At 41.3% G+C, this 19349-nt stretch overlaps 1 protein-coding gene and 1 long non-coding RNA gene across 4 annotated transcripts; one reads left to right on the top strand and one right to left on the bottom strand.

Moving 5' to 3' along the window:
* Positions 1-99: 99 nt before the first annotated feature.
* LOC126999419 (lipid droplet-associated hydrolase-like) lies at positions 100-10223 on the bottom strand. 3 transcript variants are annotated; one of them, XM_050862005.1, is made up of 4 exons: positions 10061-10223; positions 3989-4125; positions 3199-3327; positions 100-2605 (listed from the first exon to the last, which is right to left on the bottom strand). In XM_050862005.1, the coding sequence occupies exons 2-4, from the start codon at positions 4122-4124 to the stop codon at positions 1947-1949; spliced, it is 924 nt and encodes a 307-aa protein (XP_050717962.1). In that variant the 5' UTR covers position 4125; positions 10061-10223; the 3' UTR covers positions 100-1946. The 3 variants fall into 3 exon arrangements, with proteins under 3 accessions (XP_050717962.1, XP_050717960.1, XP_050717961.1); XM_050862003.1 differs by lacking the exon at positions 10061-10223 and adding an exon at positions 6156-6310; XM_050862004.1 differs by lacking the exon at positions 10061-10223 and adding an exon at positions 6008-6124.
* LOC126999421 (uncharacterized) lies at positions 3217-15874 on the top strand. Its single transcript, XR_007753341.1, has 3 exons — positions 3217-3345; positions 10093-10259; positions 15773-15874. It is a non-coding gene; the product is annotated as an uncharacterized LOC126999421 (long non-coding RNA).
* Positions 15875-19349: the final 3475 nt, after the last annotated feature.

Raw genomic sequence — 19349 nt, 5'->3', positions numbered from 1 at the left:
TTTCCTGAGAGCCTGTTCCTTGCCACCTCCACCTGCACACCTCCAAACCACTCAGCCACACAGGTAAATCTAAGAAGAACGGAGGGAAGAAACAAAACATACATATCACCATTTTATTCAAGAGCCAAGAAAACACATCGACTACTACCAAGACGGTAAGACACTTGTGGTAACCTACACTGACCAAGACGGTATTACACTCTCGCTACACTCTCTGGATGCTCCACATATGATCACAGGTTTAAGGGGTGACTATGGACCGTATTATTAAACATTTCATCGCCCGAGAACACACAGTTGACAAGGCTTTCGTAGGAGTTGTGGACCTTTCCCTGGGTAGTTTTTTTACGCTTCCGGTAGTCTGACCCTTCTGTACTGTGAACACCCCCCAAAAGACTCATTATAACCCAACTGATCTCCTTTATGACCTTTGAAAATAGTTATTATGACGGGCGGAAGCATCTAACAGTACCAACCCATGTGTTAGCTCTCTATAGTATAAGACGACAGGATTTATTGGTCCCAGTTTGAGGGTCACTTCCATAATCCAACACGGAACATTTGTAAGCTCCCAAACCTGATACGAAAGACTACGGTAAGGTTTTCATACAGTATCTGGTATTCATGTAGAAGATAAGAAATGTGAGGAAACTATACATATTAATACTTTCTTTTTTACAGTAAAGGAAACAGCTCGAGGGCAAAAAGAAGAGACGAAAAACAAAAATCTCCACTAAACATTGTTCCCATAAAAGAAAACAGAATGAGTGTCCAGAAAAGAAGGTCAATTTTCAGAAGGAGAGGAGTCACCTATTCTTTACTATACATATACAAATCGACACTAAAGGTACATACAATATTCTATACTATTCATATACAATACTATACACATTCTATACATATACTCTTTAGTTTTGAATACTGGAAGACCTGAGTTATGTGAAGAATACAGCTTGGTTTGGGTGCTTACAAAGACCCTGTGTTAAACTATGGAATTGACCCTCCAACAACATTACAAGTCACTACAAACAAGTCTACTCAAACTCTCAAATCTTAGGCCCAAATTCTCAATCATTTCGGAGCCTACACAAACACACACGCACACATTTGGTAAGGTTTTCGTTGAGGCTGTTGTTGATATGTATTTCCATGGGTAGTTTGATGAGCCTAGTGATGGTTTGACAAGGCTTTCGCACCATGAATGTGAAAAAATACTCATGAGACTTGACTGTATGTATTTCCATGGGTAGTTTTATGAGCCTAGTGATAGTTTGATGAGGCTTCTGCACTCATGAGAACTTGACTGTGTGTATTTCCATGGGTAGTTTTATGAGCCTAGTGATAATTTGACGAGGCTTCCGCACTCATGAGAACTTGACTGTGTGTATTTCCATGGGTAGTTTGATGAGCCTAGTGATAGTTTGACAAAGCTTCCGCACTATAAATATAAAAAACACTTAGAACTTGACCAACTTCCTCTGTGGCCCGGGAAATAAGCATCTTGTCTGAGAACCTGGGGCTGAGTCAATCCCTTTACAAACTCTACTTCCACAAGACCTAGTAATACCACCATTCATACTAACTTCCCTTGCATACTCATTCTACTCCATAACAAAGTCTCACTACAACACACTACACCATCCACACTACTAAAACTGAAGTGCGTGGCGACAGATGGGGCTTACTCACTTTTCCATTATTATTATTTTTTTTTACAAGAGGAAGCAGCTCAAGGGTAACAAAAAGAAAGTGTAGAAAAAAAGCCCGGTAACCACTGCTCCTACAAAAGAAGAAGTAAAGAGTAGCCAAAAGAGAGGTCAATTTCAGGTGGAGAGGTGTCTTGATACACTCCTCTTGAAATTATGAAGCATGTAGGCTCCTCTGTCAATACACGCCTCCCGTACCCACCCCTTGGAACCCTACAGAACGTATGTCTCACCAGGAGCTCACGTCTTCATCCATCTGGCTAGCTTCTCCCCCATCTGTCTTGAGTGCTTGAGGACAAAGGCGTGTTGGTAGCCTTCCTCACACAGCAAAGCCTCCACACCTTCCACGCGTGCCCTCATGTCTTCCCAGTAACTCTGCGGACACCAACCGTCTGAAGCACCATAGTATAGCAGAATCTTGTCCTTATGTCTCTCTATAGTGTCCAGATCCGGCTCTACAACCTGCAGGAGTTCATTATATGCCATCCATAGCATATTCTGGACAACTCTAGCATGGAGGAGCTCTCTCGTGGCACCGATGCAGCACGGCGCCACATCCTCGCCGAGATGCCAAAGGAGTATCGTGTCTTTAAGCTTCCCTGGCAAGAGACCGACAGCCCAGACTAGCAGCGCCACAAACCACCGGAGATACTGCAACACCGGCCAGAGTCGTACGCCGTTGGGACTCGCCTTCATCCTCTCTATGGTCGGGAAGAGGAGGAAGCTGCGGGTGATGGTAAAGTCGGTGTTGTTCTGGAAGTGTTTCAGGAGGCGCAGGATGATGTGGCAGCCGATGGAGTGCCCGACTAAGGTGATCTTGGTGCCTCGGGGAATGTGGTCCTCCAGGAAGGCTAACTTGTGCTCCACCTGCTCCTCGAGGTTGTACACATGCTGCCGCCCTGGTGGTGAGAAAATTACTTAGAGGTTGATGAAGAGATGATGAGGTATTGTTGAATGAAAAGAAGAGGTTATAAAGGGAATGACTTACAACTTGATGAAGGAAATATGAGGATGATATAGAAATAGAAGAACAAGAACAAAAATAAAAAAAGATGACAGAATAAGAAGCAGAAGAATAAAGAATATACGAAGACAAAGCGGATGAAGAGAGATAAGATGAAACTGACAAAGATAAAGTAGAATAAGAAGACATTGTAGAATATAAAAAAGAATAAGAATAAGGAAAGTAAGAAGAAATGGAATATAAGAAAAAATAAATGAAGCTGACAAAGATAACGAAGAAAAAGAAATAGAAACTTTAGGAGATGACGAAGCAGAGGAAAAGAAAGATAAGATAAAAGATGTCAAAGATAAAGAAAGGAGATTATCAATTACAGAAGGAAAAATACGAGAAACAGAACAAGAAACAAAGAACAATCAAACAAGAAAAGAATATAAGAAATAAACACAAACTCATGCACTCATTAAGGTAAGCTCAAGACAAGTAACCACATAAGCAATAACAAATAATAAAAAATGAGTGAGGACGTACCAGGCCAGAGTGAGGGAAGGGTGAGGCAGTGGCCGGCGTGAGAGACCGTCCACACCGCATGGCTCCCCCCAAGCCGCGCGTAGAGGCTCTGCATGGTGCTGGTGTAGTAGGACGCCACGCCCGGGTTACCTGTCAGGGGTGTTGAGGGTTAGTAGCGATCATCTGGGAAGCTTGCTGTCAATATTTTCTGTTTTCTGATGTTCATTTTTCATATTTTCTGTTTTCTGATGTTCATTTTTCATATTTTCTGTTTTCTGATGTTCATTTTTCATATTTTCTGATGTTCATTTTTCATATTTTCTGTTTTCTGATGTTCATTTTTCATATTTTCTGTTTTCTGATGTTCACTTTGCCCATTTTCTGTTTTCTGATGTTCATTTCTCATATTTTCTGCTTTCTAATGCTCATTTTTGTACATATATATTAGCAGGAAGATCAGTTTTATTGGGAATTCTACATAAGCTACACTGATCCCTCTACCACACACACACACACACACAGACTAAGTGAGGAAGTAGTATTGGCGAAGAGTGTGCACAACTTTAAGGAAAAACTGGACAAATACAGATATGGAGACGGGACCACACGAGCATAAGCCCAGGCCCTGTAAAACCACAACAAGGTAAAATATACACACAGAAACAGAAATACTTGGAATGTATTAGAAGAAATGGAAGAGGCAATAAGTGTCCAGCAATTTAAGGAAAATATGGATAAATATAGATATGGCTATAGGCTAACATGAGAGTAGCTCAAGCCCTGTATACTACAATGAGATAATCGCACCCACCCGGGATGAAGAGCACCAAGTTCTCCGGCGCCTCCTGCAGGGACTGGCCCACACACAACACCTCCGTTGGCTTCCCTCGCACCACCACGTCATGCCGCGTGATGCTGCCAGACATTAAGCTGACTCGTCTCATCATCCTGGAGGGAGGAAAATATTTGTAAGAGAAATAAAAACTCAAGGGTATGAAAAAGGATTAGTATAACAGCTACTCTAATATCAATTACTTATAAAATAAATTTGGGGAGATAACTAATTTGGTGGGGCTACGTTACAAATTGATGAGGCTAGGTTACTATGTTGTTAGAGCTAGGTAACTAATTGAGGAACAGGGATGTAATGAGGCACACGAATTAGTAATGACCAATTAAAGAATACCCACAAACTAGGTAACTGAGACCATAATGCAAAACCCTTACAACCTCAACCTCCTTTTCTTACACTAACTTAGAAAATGGGTGTGGCTCTGACAAGACATTCTTTAAAACACTGATACCACCAATGCCCATAGTCTCAAATATTTTGGGGCTTACACACCCACACATAAGGCTTTCAAAGAGGTTATGTTAATACTTCCATGGGTAATTTTATGAGCCTAGTGATAGTTTGACAAGGCCATATCAAAATAGGCTGAAACATCTAAACTTACATTCACTAGAAAGACGAAGAGTGCGGGGAGATCTGATAGAAGTATTCAAATGGGTCAAGGGTTACAACAAAGGCGATATAAGTAAAGTACTGAGAATTAGCCAGCAGGATAGAACTCGCAGTAATGGATTTAAATTAGAAAAGTATAGATTTAGGAGAGATATAGGCAAGCATTGGTTTAGTAATAGGGTGGTGAGGGAATGGAATAGACTCAGCAATCACATAGTTAGTGCAGGGACGATAGCTTGTTTTAAGAGTAGACTGGATAGCTACATGGACGAGGATGACAGATAGCAGTGAGGTGTGGGTGCAGTAAGGTGACAGGGTACTGGTGCGTGCATAGTACCGCCGGTAAAACGAGGATCAAGCCTCTACCTGTAACCCCTGAAACTACACCTCACCCATCGTGAGTAGTGGGGGGGATTCTGGAACTGCCCTGTGTAGGCCACCCGGCCTCTTGCAGTTTCCCTATGTTCTTATGTTCTTATGTTTGGTAGAGGTTATTCTGTTAGTATTTCCATGGATAGTTTTATGGTAATACTTTATAAGAAGTCCGCCTTCCCCTTCGCCACTCCAGCCCCCCCTACCCCCCAAGACAAGCCTGGGGAACTGTGGGGAACCGGGGTTTGGGGGGGAAGCCAAAATCACTGAAAAATGGGCTTCCAAAATTTCCCTAGAAAAATCCCTAAATGAAGGAAAATTCCCTAGTCTTGAAAGTAAGGAAAGTCCCAACTTTAAAACCTAACAGCCCCCCTCGCACCCCTGCTAACCAAGGGGGGCTGCGCCCCCCTCTGGACCCCCCCACATGTATGATGCGCCGGAAAATTGTTTTTTTTTGGGTGGGGAGCATATTTAAGCCACTCCAACCGAACTTTACGACCTGCTAATGAGGGGGCTTCGCCCTCCTCGACCCCCCTCCTAACCAAGGGGGGCTGCGCCCCCCCTGGACCCCCCCATGTAGGGAATTTTTCTTAATTTAGGGATTTTTCTAGGGAAATTTTGGAAGCAGGGGGGGGTCCAGGGTGGGCACAGTCCTCCTTGGTTAGGAGGGGGGTCGAGGGGGGCGAAGCCCCCTCGTTAGCAGGTCGTAAAGTTCGGTTGGAGTAGTTTAAATATGCTCCCCAGTGATAGTTTGACAAGGTTTTCATAGAGGCTGTGTTAGTTTATCCATGGGTAGATTTATGCCCCTAGTGACAGTTTGACAAGTCTTTCATAGAGGCTGTACGTGTTAGTATATTCATGGGTAGTTTAATTAGCCTAGTGATGGTTTGACAAGGCTTCTGCACCAGGAACACGAAAACACACATATAAGAACAAGACTAATCCTTTTTGTGGCCTTAGGAAACAGTAATACTGAGAACCGAATGCATCTACCTGTCGGGCTGGCGGTACTAATCAAACCTCTTGACTCCGACCTGGTAACCGTGCCCAGGTAAACTGATAACACGGAGCACAAAAAAAAGCGATAGGGTCGAGTGGAGGCAATGTTACTAGGAGGAATACGATGGAAATATAAACTTACAGAACTCTCCTTCCTCCCTGCCTCCAATATCAAGGTGTGTACGTGTTAAATGCGAGATGCCGGTAACTGTAAAGACACCTGGCGCCTGACGTAACACCTGGAACGCCCTCTTCACCGGCCTGTCTCCGTACACCTTCATACTGACTTGGCTTTAAATACTTCAAGATATCACTGAAACTACGACTCCTACATTCATCTACCACTTGCATAAATAACAGCCATTAGATGAGGATTACGTTATGATGAGTTACCTGGTTGTATTGTAATGTATACGTAAAATTATTATCATAGAGAATTTTCTTAAGTCAGATATTCGAACACAGCCAGCCTCCAATGTAAACAATATCGGTATTTCCCTATATTTACTGTTAGGCTCCGTTACTTCTCTTAATTTTCATGCGGAACATTAGATATGCAACTTAATGAGTGTATATATATGTGTCTTTGAAAACAGAAATGGAATAAACTAAGCGTGATACTACTCGCCATATCAACACTAAAGTATAAAACAGCATCCCCTTCACTGTAACACCAGTATTCTCGTTTTCTTAATGTGTGATAGAGGTAAACTATAACATCTATAAATTTAACCGGTATTTGTTTTTATATTTCATTTAACTGCGGGATCACGTTTAATTACCACATGGAAGACAAAATATATAAATTAATGAGTGTATATGTGTATCTTACTGGCTAAATAAATAGATACTATTTATCATATTGCTTGTCATACCAGAACACATGTTTACAATAATTTACCCTTCAATATAACACCGACATTTACGTTCTCTTCATGCACGGTTAACGGTTAGACGTAAACTATAATAATATTTATCTCTCTGATTTACAATCACTATTATCTGAAGCACTTCTTGGTGTATATACAATACTTAACATCATGGATTCCAAACCATGCCGATAAATAAAAGGATAATAAGAAAAAAATGAGAGAGAGAGAGAGAGAGAGAGAGAGAGAGAGAGAGAGAGAGAGAGAGAGAGAGAGAGAGAGAGAGAGAGAGAGAGAGAGAGAGAGAGAGAGAGAGAGAATGAATGAACGAACAAAATGAAAAAAGCAAATCGTCAACCCAAAAATTAAAAATCAAACGATAGAAATAATGAGAGAAAAAGGAGTAAGAAAAGGAAAAAGAGAATGAAAATATGGAGATAAAGCAGCTAATCACGCATACAAGATCAACGAAAATAGAAGAGAAGGAGGAAAAAGAGGAAGAGAAAGAGGAGAAACAAAAAAAAGAAGAGGAAGAAGAAGAGGAGGAGGAGGAAAAGGAGGAAATGAAGACACGATAGAGGAAGAGTGAGGAAATAAGAAAACCAAACGACGGAAGGAGAGGAGGAGGGAAAGAGGGAAAGAATGAGAGAAAATGAATAAGAAATAGTAAAATGAAAATAAGAAAAAGAAGAAGAGGAGGAGGAGTAGGGGAAAGAGGAGGAGGAGGAAGAAGGGGATAACTAAATACTTTTTAATGTTTTCCTCCAAAAGTATCGTGTTAAAAATTGAGGGAAAAAAAGGAGGAAAAACAAAGGATAAAGTTATATTAGAATTACACAACCATTCATATCTCTCTCTCTCTCTCTCTCTCTCTCTCTCTCTCTCTCTCTCTCTCTCTCTCTCTCTGGACGAACGGAAGTGAGACTGATAACACGATAAGAGAGAGAGAGAGAGATAGAGATAGAGAGAGAGAGGTAAAGGTAAAATTCGAGCCTAAAATTGATGAGAGGAAAACAAAAAGACACAGGGGAGGAGGAGGAGGAGGAGGAGGAAGAGGAGGAGGAGGGAGGTAATAAGAGGAAGGTTAATTAGTAAAGGAAAACAATAAACATCTTTTCTTATCGTAATGGAGAGAGAGAGAGAGAGAGAGAGAGAGAGAGAGAGAGAGAGATTAGATAGAAGTTAACACGCAATAAAAATGAAGTGAAATATAAAAGAAATAAAAGAGAAGTTATAAAAAAAGGAAAAACAAAAATAATTAATATGGAAGAAAATAATAGGAATGAAAAAGTAGAGAGAGAGAGAGAGAGAGAGAGAGAGAGAGAGAGAGAGAGAGGAAATAAAGAAAGGAGAAAATGTAGTTGAATGAGATAAAATTCAAGTTTATAGGATGGTTTCTCGTCCTAATGATCATGCAGTTAACACACTCTCTCTCTCTCTCTCTCTCTCTGTTCCATTTTCATTTATTTTTAGTTCTTTTCATATTTTCATTATTTTCCTTTCTTTTTCTCGTAATATTTTCTCCTGCATTTTCCTTTTTTTATTTCCCTTTTCCTGTGTTGTCAGTCTTACATAAACTCTCTCTCTCTCTCTCTCTCTCTCTCTCTCTCTCTCTCTCTCTCTCTCTCTCATTTGCTTCACTCCCCATTTATTTTTCCCTCCTGTCCATCTTTCTTTCCTTCCTTTACGATCTTTCCCTCCCATTTATCTCCCTTCTTCCTCTTCTTCTTCTTCCTTATTTCCTTCCTTCGCTCTTCCTTCTTTTATCTTTATTTCACTTTCTCTCCCAATTCCTGACCTAATCTTTCTCGCTCACTGCTAAAAATGGGTCTAGTCCACCTCTCTCTCTCTCTCTCTCTCTCTCTCTCTCTCTCTCTCTCTCTCTCTCTCTCTCTCTCTCTTAAGACATAGGGTTGGATTCTCTTTATGGGTGGAATATAAGGAATTTAACCCCCTTATTGCTATTACGAAAGGCAAGGGCGTTGGAAGGCCTGTCTGTGTGTGTGTGTGTGTGTGTGTGTGTGTGTGTGTGTGTGTGTGTGTGTGTGTGTGTCCTTGAGCAAAAAAAAATATGAGATCATGTGGTTCTTGATGTACGTCTATATGTGTGTGTGTGTGTGTGTGTGTGTGTGTGTGTGTGTATATTCCTTTCTTCACACATTCTTTTGCGATCCTCTTACAAGGTCCTTTTCATTAACACACACACACACACACACACACGAGACCTTTTTCAATTATGTTCCTTTTCTTCTCCTTCTCCTCTCTCCCCCCCACACAAAAAAACCGTAATATGATAAGGATGAGAAAGGCAACAAAAGGAGTGGAGTACATGACTTAGAGGAGGAGGAGGAGGAAGAAAAGAAGAAAACAGTAGAAGAGGAAGAAAGGAGATGAGGTAGGAGAGGAGAGGAGAGAAGACAATGAGCCACAGTAACAATAATAATAATAATAATAATAATAATAATAATAATAATGATAATAAGTGAAGTAGCAAATAACAATGAGAGAGAGAGAGACAGAGAGAGAGAGAGAGAGAGAGAGAGAGAGAGAGAGAGAGAGAGAGAGAGAGAGAGAGAGAGAGAGAAATGAGTGAAGGACGAGAAATATGTGATGAAGGAGGAGGAGGAGGAGGAGGAGGAAGAGGAGGAGGAGGAGGAGGAGGAAGAGGAAGAAGAGGAGGAGAAGTCTTGTTTCCTCTCATTTCCTCGAAGGTCTCACAATGATCTTATCTCAAGTGTGTCTCGCCCCTCTCTCTCTCTCTCTCTCTCTCTCTCTCTCTCTCATTTTGGATATTTACATTAAGTCATAAATTGATAAAAACAGATTTGTCTTATCAGAGAGAGAGAGAGAGAGAGAGAGAGAGAGAGAGAGAGTTATATATAAGGACACTTTTATAATTTCTTCCACTTTCCCTTCCTCCCTTCCTTCTTTACTTCTTCCCTTCTTCTTCCTCCTCCCCTTCTTTCTTTCTTCTATATCTCTTCTATTTCTACGATTATTTCTTTTTCTTCTCTCTCCTTCCTTCCTTCCTTCCCTTCGATGAAGTAAAATGAACTAACTAAATAAATAAAATAATGAGAAAAAACAAACTTATCAATACGAATATTTACAAAGACTACTACTACTACTACTACTACAAAAACAACTACTACTACTACTACTACTACTATTTTCTCACCTAATTCTAAAGTTTCCCGTCAACCGTTGCAGTCTCCAGAATGTGGTCCGATGGTGACGTAGCAGACGCTCATAGGCTTACAAGTGGGCGTGGGGACGAGGGAGGCCGCTGATTGGCTGAGGCTGCACGACGTCAGAGGGTTGGAGTTGCCAGAGGTTGCGAGATCCGATGCTGTGGAAGAGAAACCTGTTGAAGATGCGTGAGTCAGCGAAGACGTGTTGTGGGGTGTTCCTTGAGACTGTCTGTGTGTGTGTGTGTGTGTGTGTGTGTGTGTGTGTGTGGTTATATATATGGCTTTTTTTTATAGATTTTGTTGTTGTTGTTGTTGCAGGTTCTATTTTTTGTCCTTTTCCTTCCTTTATTTATTTATTTATTTTTGGTTTGGACGCTTTTCTTAATTATTACATCTCTTATTTTTCTTTGGGGTTTTGGTTTATTGTGAATTTTTACTTTTTTTTTGGTTGGGTGTTATTCTATATTTTTTGCGTGTGTGTGTGTGTGGGGGGGGTCAGGAGGTCATTCTGTATCTTCTCTTCCTGTTCTTATCTTTTCTTTGGAGAGTTTTTTTTTTTATTTCTCTTCCTTTTCTTCCTTCTCTTGATTTTCTTAATATTCTTCTTTTCTCTTATTTTTTTTATTATTTTTCTTCCTTCGCTTAATTTGCTTCTTTTTTCTTTCTTCCTTCCTCCTTAATTTTCTTCTCTTTCTTCCTTCCCTTAATTTCCTTCTTTTTCTTCTTCTTCTCTTATGTTTTTCTTCGTCTTGTCTTCATTCCCGTCAATGGAACGAAATTGTTAATAGTAGAGAACCGCATGAAAGTTGCCGCTACACACACACACACACACACACACACACACACACACACACACACACACACACACCGCATCTCACTCCCCCTAAAATAAAAAAAAATAAAAAATATGATGAGTCAGAATGAGTTTAACACATACATACATACATAACATACATACATACATACATACATACATACATACTTACATACATACATAAATCTTGTCATCTCATGGTCCTCAGGTGGGGAGAGAATAAAAGAGGAGAAAGAAGACGATGATAAAGAGAAAATAGAAGAGAAGGAAGAGGAGGAGGAGGAGGAGGAGGAACTAGATAACGAAGAGGGGAGAGAAAAAAAAAGTATTACCAAAAAATGTCACCTGCCCCAAAACACACCTGAGCTAATTAACGATGAATAAGCTAAGTAAGGTATGCATGAGTAAGGTAAACTGGGTGACTATATGGGTGAGGTTGTCGTAGGTGGGTGAGTCAGTTTAGGTGGGTGACAATGAGTGGGTGATGATGGGAAGGGGGAAATGTGAATGAGTAAGTGGTTGATGGTGTGTGAGTCAAGTTACGTGGGTGAGTCAGCGGGTGTGTCAGGTGATGTGGGTGACTTACGTGGATGAGTGAGTTAGTGTGGGTGAGTGTGGGTGTAAATTACTTCTTTTTTTCTTCTTTTTCTTCTTCGTCTTCTACTTCTTCAATTTCTTCTTCTATTTCTACTGCTTCAATTTCCTCCTCCTTTTCTTCTTTTCCTTTTTTTTTTCTTCTTTTTCTACTTCTTCTTCTTCTTCTTCTTTTTCTACTTCTTCAATTTCTTCTTCTATTTCTACTGCTTCAATTTCCTCCTCCTTTTCTTCTTTTCGTTTTTTTTTCTTTTTCTACTTCTTCTTCTTCTTCTTTTTCTACTTCTTCAATTTCTTCTTCTTTTTCTACTTCTTCAATTTCTTCTTCTATTTCTACTGCTTCAATTTCCTCCTCCTTTTCTTCTTTTCCTTCTTTTTTTTCTTCTTTTTCTACTTCTTCAATTTCTTCTTCTATTTCTACTGCTTCAATTTCCTCCTCCTTTTCTTCTTTTTCTTCTTTTCCTTCTTTTTTCTTCTTCTTCTACTTCTTCAATTTCTTCTATTTCTACTGCTTCAATTTCCTCCTCCTTTTCTTCTTTTTCTTCTTTTCCTTCTTTTTTTCTTCTTTTTCTACTTCAATTTCTTCTTCTATTTCTACTGCTTCAATTTCCTCCTCCTTTTCTTTTTCTTTCTTTCCTTCTTATTCGTTTACATTACTGCTATTTTTTTTCTTCTGCTTCTTTCTTCTTCTTTTCTTTTCCTACTACTACTACTACTACTACTACTACTACTACTACTACTACTACTTCTACTGTCACTACCACAATAACAATAACGTCCAATAAAATGCTATACACAACTTTCTTTTCTCTCTCCATTTTCCTTTGTCCGCTTCTTCGCTCTCTTTATGTGTCTTTTGTGAGGCGCCAAGCTTCTGAACCGTGGGATACATATATTCACACACACACATACACACACACACACACACACACACACACACACACACACACACCACCGAGTTAACGCCCAAAACTTACATAACAAGTGGAAATAGGGTTAAAATAGGGGTCCAGCCTAATTTTTTTAATCCTTTATAATTTTCCTCGTGTTTGTGTATTCTCAGCTAACGAATTCGCATAAAACGAGATTTTTTAATATCTAATAATCGTTAAATGCGAAATTCTTGCTGCACTTACATAAATCAATAAATAAACATGTAAACACGTCCGCTGCGATTGGCACGGATTTGGCCTTCACTGGTAGCCTGGTAACATACACTCCCAGGTCTTTCTCTGCCTCTGTGGTACATAGTGGAGTGTTTTCCATGTGGCATTGTTTTTTTTTTAGGGACACTGTGGGCCATCTTATAAAACAATTCCAAGCACACATATTTAACAAAGCTTTCATGGGAGTTCAGGACTCATTTTCTTCAGTGAATTGTAGCAGCCACTTTCTGTTCCATTCCTGTAGCTTGGCAGTTTTAAAGGCTAGGAAATCACAGCTAAATCAACATATTACCTCAGTACAAACCTCGAACTAGTGAATTTGATTTGAACTTATTGTGCAAACATATAACATTACAAAATATATCATAAACCTTCGAATAATTGAAAAAACAAACAAAAAAAAAACAGGGGTCAGACGGTACAGAGACGACCAAAGAAGAAGACTGCCAAGGAAAGTTCCAATTACGACCACCAGAGGGACAGAAGGAAGAAAAAAAAAAAAAAAAAGAAAAAAGAAGAAGAAAGAAAGAAAGAAGAAAGAAAAGAAAAAAACGAAAAAAAAAGAAAAAAAAAAGAAAAAAGAAGAAAAAGAAAAAAAAAAGAAATAAAAAAAACTCCCCCAAAAAGCTAAGGACACAGTGGGTCATCTTATAAAACATTCCCAAGTACACATATTCAACAAAGCTTTCATGGGAGTTACGGGCATTTCCAGGGGTAGTTTTATGACCCTGGTGGCAGTTTTTAAAAGCTAGGGACACAGTGGGTCATCTTTAAAACATTCCCAAACACACATATTTAACAAGGCTTTCATGGGAGTGTCGGGCATTTCCAGGGGTAGTTTTATGACCCTGGTGGCAGTTTTAAAAGCTAGGGATACAGTGGGTCATCTTTAAAACATTCCCAAGTACACATATTCAACAAAGCTTTCATGGGAGTGTAGGGGATTTCCTGGGGTAGTTCTATGACCCTGGTGGCAGTTTTTAAAAGCTAGGGACACAGTGGGTCATCTTTAAAACATTCCCAAGTACACACATATTTAACAAAGCTTTCATGGGAGTTTCGGGCATTTCCAGGGTAGTTCTATGACCCTGGTGGCAGTTTGACCCTTCTTCTGTATCGTGAACCTGGAAAAACAGTTAATAGAATCGACACAGTGAGCCATATTATAAAACTCCAAACGCACATATTAACAAAGCTTTCATGGGAGTGTCGGGCATTTCCAGGGGTAGTTCTATGACCCGGGTGGCAGTTTGACCCTTCTTCTGTACCGTGAACTTAGAAAAAACACTTATAGAACCCGATTTGTCTACTTTTCAGCCTTTGGAAGGAGTTGCGGTGAGGGGTGGAGGCGTCTCAGAGCGCCGTCGAGAGCCACCTATTTACGGTCCCCGGGCAAGGTCGCGTGGCAGTAGACGGTGCCAAAAAACGTGCCGCGAGAGAATGGCTTTAAGGAAGGAATGATATGTTGCCGCCTACCCTTAACTTGTCATTCTGGAGGAGGAGGAGGAGGAGGAAGGGTGGAGTAGGGAGTGTAGGAATGCCATCGCTTCCTCATACTTGTCTTACTTGTCTTCCTCCTCCTCCTCCTCCTCCTCTTCTTCCGCCTCTTGGCTTGTCTCTTTTTTTTCTTCTCCCTCCTTCCCTTCTTCGTTTTCTAGTACCTCCTCCTCCTCCTCCTCTTCTTCCGTCTTTTGTTTTGTGTTTTTCTTTTTTCTTCTTTTTTCTCTTTCCCTTCTCATTCGTTTTCCTCCTCCTCCTCCTCCTCCTCCTCCTTCTCCTCTATTTTCTCTTTTTATCGTCTTCTATATCTTTCTCCTTTTCTTTATTTTCAAGCTCCTCCTCCTCCTCTGTCTATTGCTCTGTGTCTTTTTTTCCTTCTTTCTCTTCCTCTTTTCATTTGTTTGTTATTTTAGTTCCTCCTCCTTCTCCTTTTTCTCTTCTATTTTCTATTTTTAATCATCTTTCTCCTCTTCATTTATTTCTGGCTCCACTCCTCCTCCTCCTCCTCCTCCTCCTCCTCCTTCTTCTTCTTCTTCTTCCTCTTCTCAGGTAATCCTACATACCCGCGGCATAACCTGATACCTGTCATTAACAATACCTGTCTCTCACCTGTCCACACACACACACACACACACACACACACACACACACACACACACACACACAGACAAACAAACACACGTGAACTTGGATATCGGACCACTTTCACACACACACACACACACACACACACACACACACACACACACACCTGCGTCAAATACCCATCACGCCGGTTACCTCATACCTCCCTCTCTCTCTTCCTCCTCCCCCTCCTCCTCCTCTTATCAGTTTATCAGGTGTCATGCGGTGTCAGCTTGTAATCCCTCGACCCTTATCTCCTCTGCTTCCATTCCTCCTCCTCCTCCTCCTCCTCCTCCTCCTTCCTTCATTTCCTTCATTCTCCTTCATTCTCCATTACTATAACTACTCCCTTATTTCTTATCCTTTCTTCTCTCCTTCCTCCTTCACATCTTCCTTTTTTTTCTTTCTCCCTTCCTATATGCTCCCTTATCCATCCTTCCTTCTCCCTCTCCTCCCTTGATCCCTTCTCTCTTTTTATCCTTCCTTTTCTTCCTTCTTCCTTCCCTATCCTTCCTTCTCCCTTCCTATACTCCCTTCTCTCTTTCTATAGTTCCTTCCTTCCTTCTTCCTTCCCTATCCTCCCTCCTCCCTTCCTTCCTATCCTCCCTTCATTCTCCTTCATCCCTTCTCCCTTATTCATTCTTCCTTCCCATACTCCCTCATTCACTCTCCCTTCCTATCCAAAGCAAACCACATTACTACTACTTCTACTACTACTACTACTACTACTACTACTACTACTACTACTACTATAGGGAAGATTGTATTAGAAAAGGGAATATTACCATCATCTTCTTTTATTGTTTTCCTTCTTCCCTTCTTCATCTTCTTCCTGGTTCTTCTTCTCCTTCATCTTCTCTTCTTCTTCTTTTTCTTATTTTTCTCCTCCAATTATTTCTATACTCTTGATTTATTTTCTCTCTTATTGTTCTTCTTCTTTATCGTCTTCCTCCTCTTCTTCTTCCTCTAACAGTACTAACCTCCTCCTCTTCTTCTTCCAGGTATGCAGATCACCGTTACCCTCCCCCCTTCCTCCTCCTCCCTCCCTTACCTGTTCTCCCCTTCCCTCCCTTCCCTTACCTCCTCCTTCCACTCTCCTCCTCTTCCTCCTCCTCTCCCCTCTCATAACTGTCACCCCCTCTTATAGTACTCTCTTCTCCCCCTTCCCTCCTCCTCCTCCTCCTCCCTCCCTTACCTGTTCTCCCCTTCCCTTCCCTCTCCCCTCCTTTCCCTTACCTCCTCCCTCCACTCTCCTCCTCTTCCTCCTCCTCTCCCCTCTCATACCTGTCATCCCCTCAAATAGTAGTCTCTTCTCCCCCTCCTCCTCTTCCTCCTCTTCTCTCCTGTTGCATCAGATGTTTTTTTTTCCTACTAAGCTTCGTCCCTCCTCCCCATCTTCGCCGCTTTCCCCTCCCCCTCCTCCTCCTCCTCCTCCTCCACCTCAACACGCCACCTCACGCCACCTATGACGTCAGGAAACTTCCACATCCGGAGAAGGAGGAGCAACAGCAGGAGGAGGAGGAGGAGGAGGATAGGAGGAGGAAATAGCAATAGGAGAAATCAACAGGAAAGATAAACATATAAAAGACAAAATTGAATATGAATTGCTAGGATAATAGGAAAGAAGAGGAGGGGGAGGAGGAGGAGGAGGAGGAGAAGATGAGGAAATAGCAATCGGAGAAATCAACAAAAAAGAGAAAATATAAAAGAGAAAATTGAATTTGAATTGCTAGGATAATAGGAAGGAGGAGGAGGAGGAGGAGGAGGAGGAGGAGGAGGAGGAAATAGCAATAGGATAAATCAACAGAAAAGAGAACACGTGTTAATAGCACAAACACTGTGCTAGATCGGCGTCGCATGACCCTCCAACACACCCCCAACAATTTATATTATGCAACTAGGGGTCTAAACTGGAAAATGCTGAAAAGTAAAGATGGCGCCACTATAAACACTTGCCTGCGCCACAACGAGCTGGGGCCGACCATCAGGCCCTACTATGTAGGCCTACCGGCGCCACAGGCCAAGACGTAAGAAAAAAAAATAAAAAATAAAAAAGCTGTCTTTGTTTATAATGCCATGCTGTAGTGTTCATCAGGGCTAACAAATGTTATTATACAATGTCATGTCTACAGTGCATGGGTGGGCCAGGAAAACAGCTTGAAGAGAACAACAACAACAACAAGATGGACAATCTGTTGAGCGGCGTCTACGACGCCGATAAAAATTTAAGAGTAAATTGAATATGAATTGATAGGATAATAGGAAAGAAGAGAAGAAGGAGGAGAAGGAGGATAGGAGGAAGAAACAGCAATGGGAGAAATAAAGACAGAAAGGGATAAAGTAAAAAAAAAATATTAATAAAAAATGATAAATAAAAAAAGGAAAGATATTTGTTGAAGAGGAGGAGGAGAGAGAGAGAGAGAGAGGAATCTAACAAAAGGGGAGATAGTGGACGCAAAACGGTACCTCCCTCTCTCTCTCTCTCTCTCTCTCTCTCTCTCTCTCTCTCTCTCTCTCTCTCTCTCTCTCTCTCACACACACACACACACACACACGAAGATGACAAGGACAAGGCCGCTTCTTCTCCCCCCCCTCCTCCTCCTCCTCCTCCTTTACGATCAGTGCCAAACTCTCCCCACTAACCTCCTCCTCCTCCTCCTCCTCCTCCTCCTCCTCTTCTTCTTCCTCCTCCTCCTCCTCTTCCCCACTTCAAACGATCAACGTCTCGCCAGTGTGTGTGTGTGTGTGTGTGTGTGTGTGTCACGTGCCAGGGAGGGGGTGGGGTGGGGGAGAAAGGAAAAATAAAGGGAGAGAAAATAAATTGATCTTGAGAGAAGTGAGTGAATAGAAGAGTTAAGTAATGTATTGAGAGAGAGAGAGAGAGAGAGAGAGAGAGAGAGAGAGAGAGAGAACAACCAGTCTCGTCCAGATATATAAGAATTGCATACATACTTCTCTCTCTCTCTCTCTCTCTCTCTCTCGAAGAAGAAGAAAAACAAGAACAAGAAGAAGAAGAACAATAAGAACAAGAAGAGGAAGAAGAAAAATAGAAAGAAGAAGAACAAGAACAAGAACAAGAAGAAGAACAAGAAGAACAAGAAGAGGAAGAAGAAAAATAGAAAGAAGAAGAACAAGAACAAGAAGAAGAACAAGGAGAAGAACAAGAAGAGGAAGAAGAAAAATAGAAAGACGAAAAAGAAGGTGGTATATTTTTCATTATTATTATCATTATCTTTTCCTTCCTCCATCATCACTTCCTCCTCCTCCTCCTCCTCATCATCATCATCATCATCATCATCACTATCATGTCACTTTCACTCTCACCCACTCTCCCTTTCTCTCCCTGTCCCTCATCTTGTCAATCATCTCTCTCTCTCTCTCTCTCTCTCTCTCTCTCTCTCTCTCTCTCTCTCTCTCTCTCTCTCTCTTCTTCTTCTTCTTCTTCTTCTTCTTCTTCTTCTTCTTCTTCTTCTTCTTCTTCTTCTTCTTCTTCTTCTACTCTTCTTCTTTTTCTTCTTCTCTTCTTCCTTCTATTCATCTGTACTTTTCTTTATATATCAACCGTTTCCTTTTCCTCTTCTCGTTAGTTATTTTGCTTTCTTTTCCTTCTCCTTTTCTTCTTCTTCTTCTTGCTCCTCCTTCTCCTCTTCCTCATCTTTACCTTATTTTGCATCCATTTCTCCTGTTCTTATTCATCTCGTTGCTCTTCTTTTCCTCCTCCTTCTCTTCCTCCTACGTATAGTTTGTCTTCTTTCCTAACCTCCTCCTCTTTTACCAGAACCACCATCTCTTCCTCCTACGTAAAGAACTTCAGTAACGTCAACCACTCCAAGATCTTTCAACTACAGACCAACTCAAGAACAAGAAACAACGGTCTACCCATTCAAGATAAACGATGCAATACAGACACAATCCAGTTTTTCCTCCAACCGAGTCATCCGCCACTGGAACAACCTCCCCGCTGATGCAGTAAGCGCGGAAACCGTTAACAAGTCCTTCAAGAATCGCCTCGACCGTTACTTCAAGACAACTGGAGTAAGCTGAACATACGCACCAATTCATTATGTGAGTGTCAGGCAGATCACGGTACTAGATTGGGCAACCTCGTAATGAGCCAATAGATTTCCCGTTGCCTGTCTTTCAATGCTTCTATGCTTTTCCTTGCGTCACTATGTATGTGTAATCTCACTTTATCTCATTCCTCTTCTTCCTCTTCTTTTTCTTCCTCTTCTTCATCTTCGTATTAGCATTCACATTCTTTTTTTTATTTTTCCTCTTCTTTCTCCTCCTCCTCCTCCTCCTCGTTGTCCTCCTCGTCCTCCTCCTCCTCATCATCATCATCGTCCTCCTCCTCCTCCTCGTCCTCCTCCTCCTCAGCACATGGACGGACACGCGACCCGTATATCACACCATCACATTCCTCTTATCACCCCCCCCCCCTCCTCCTCCTCCTCCTTCCCTTGCCACACACCTCATTCTTCGTCCAGTGGCTTCTCGATCTCTCTTTCCCTCGCGCGGTTATGTCATCTATTCTCTCGTCTATTCTTCTCTGATCCTCCTCTTGAGACACTGATACGT

This window comes from Eriocheir sinensis, chromosome 16, assembly GCF_024679095.1.
Source record: "Eriocheir sinensis breed Jianghai 21 chromosome 16, ASM2467909v1, whole genome shotgun sequence".
NCBI lineage: Eukaryota > Metazoa > Arthropoda > Malacostraca > Decapoda > Varunidae > Eriocheir > Eriocheir sinensis.
This window is presented reverse-complemented; position numbering and strand designations above follow the sequence as displayed.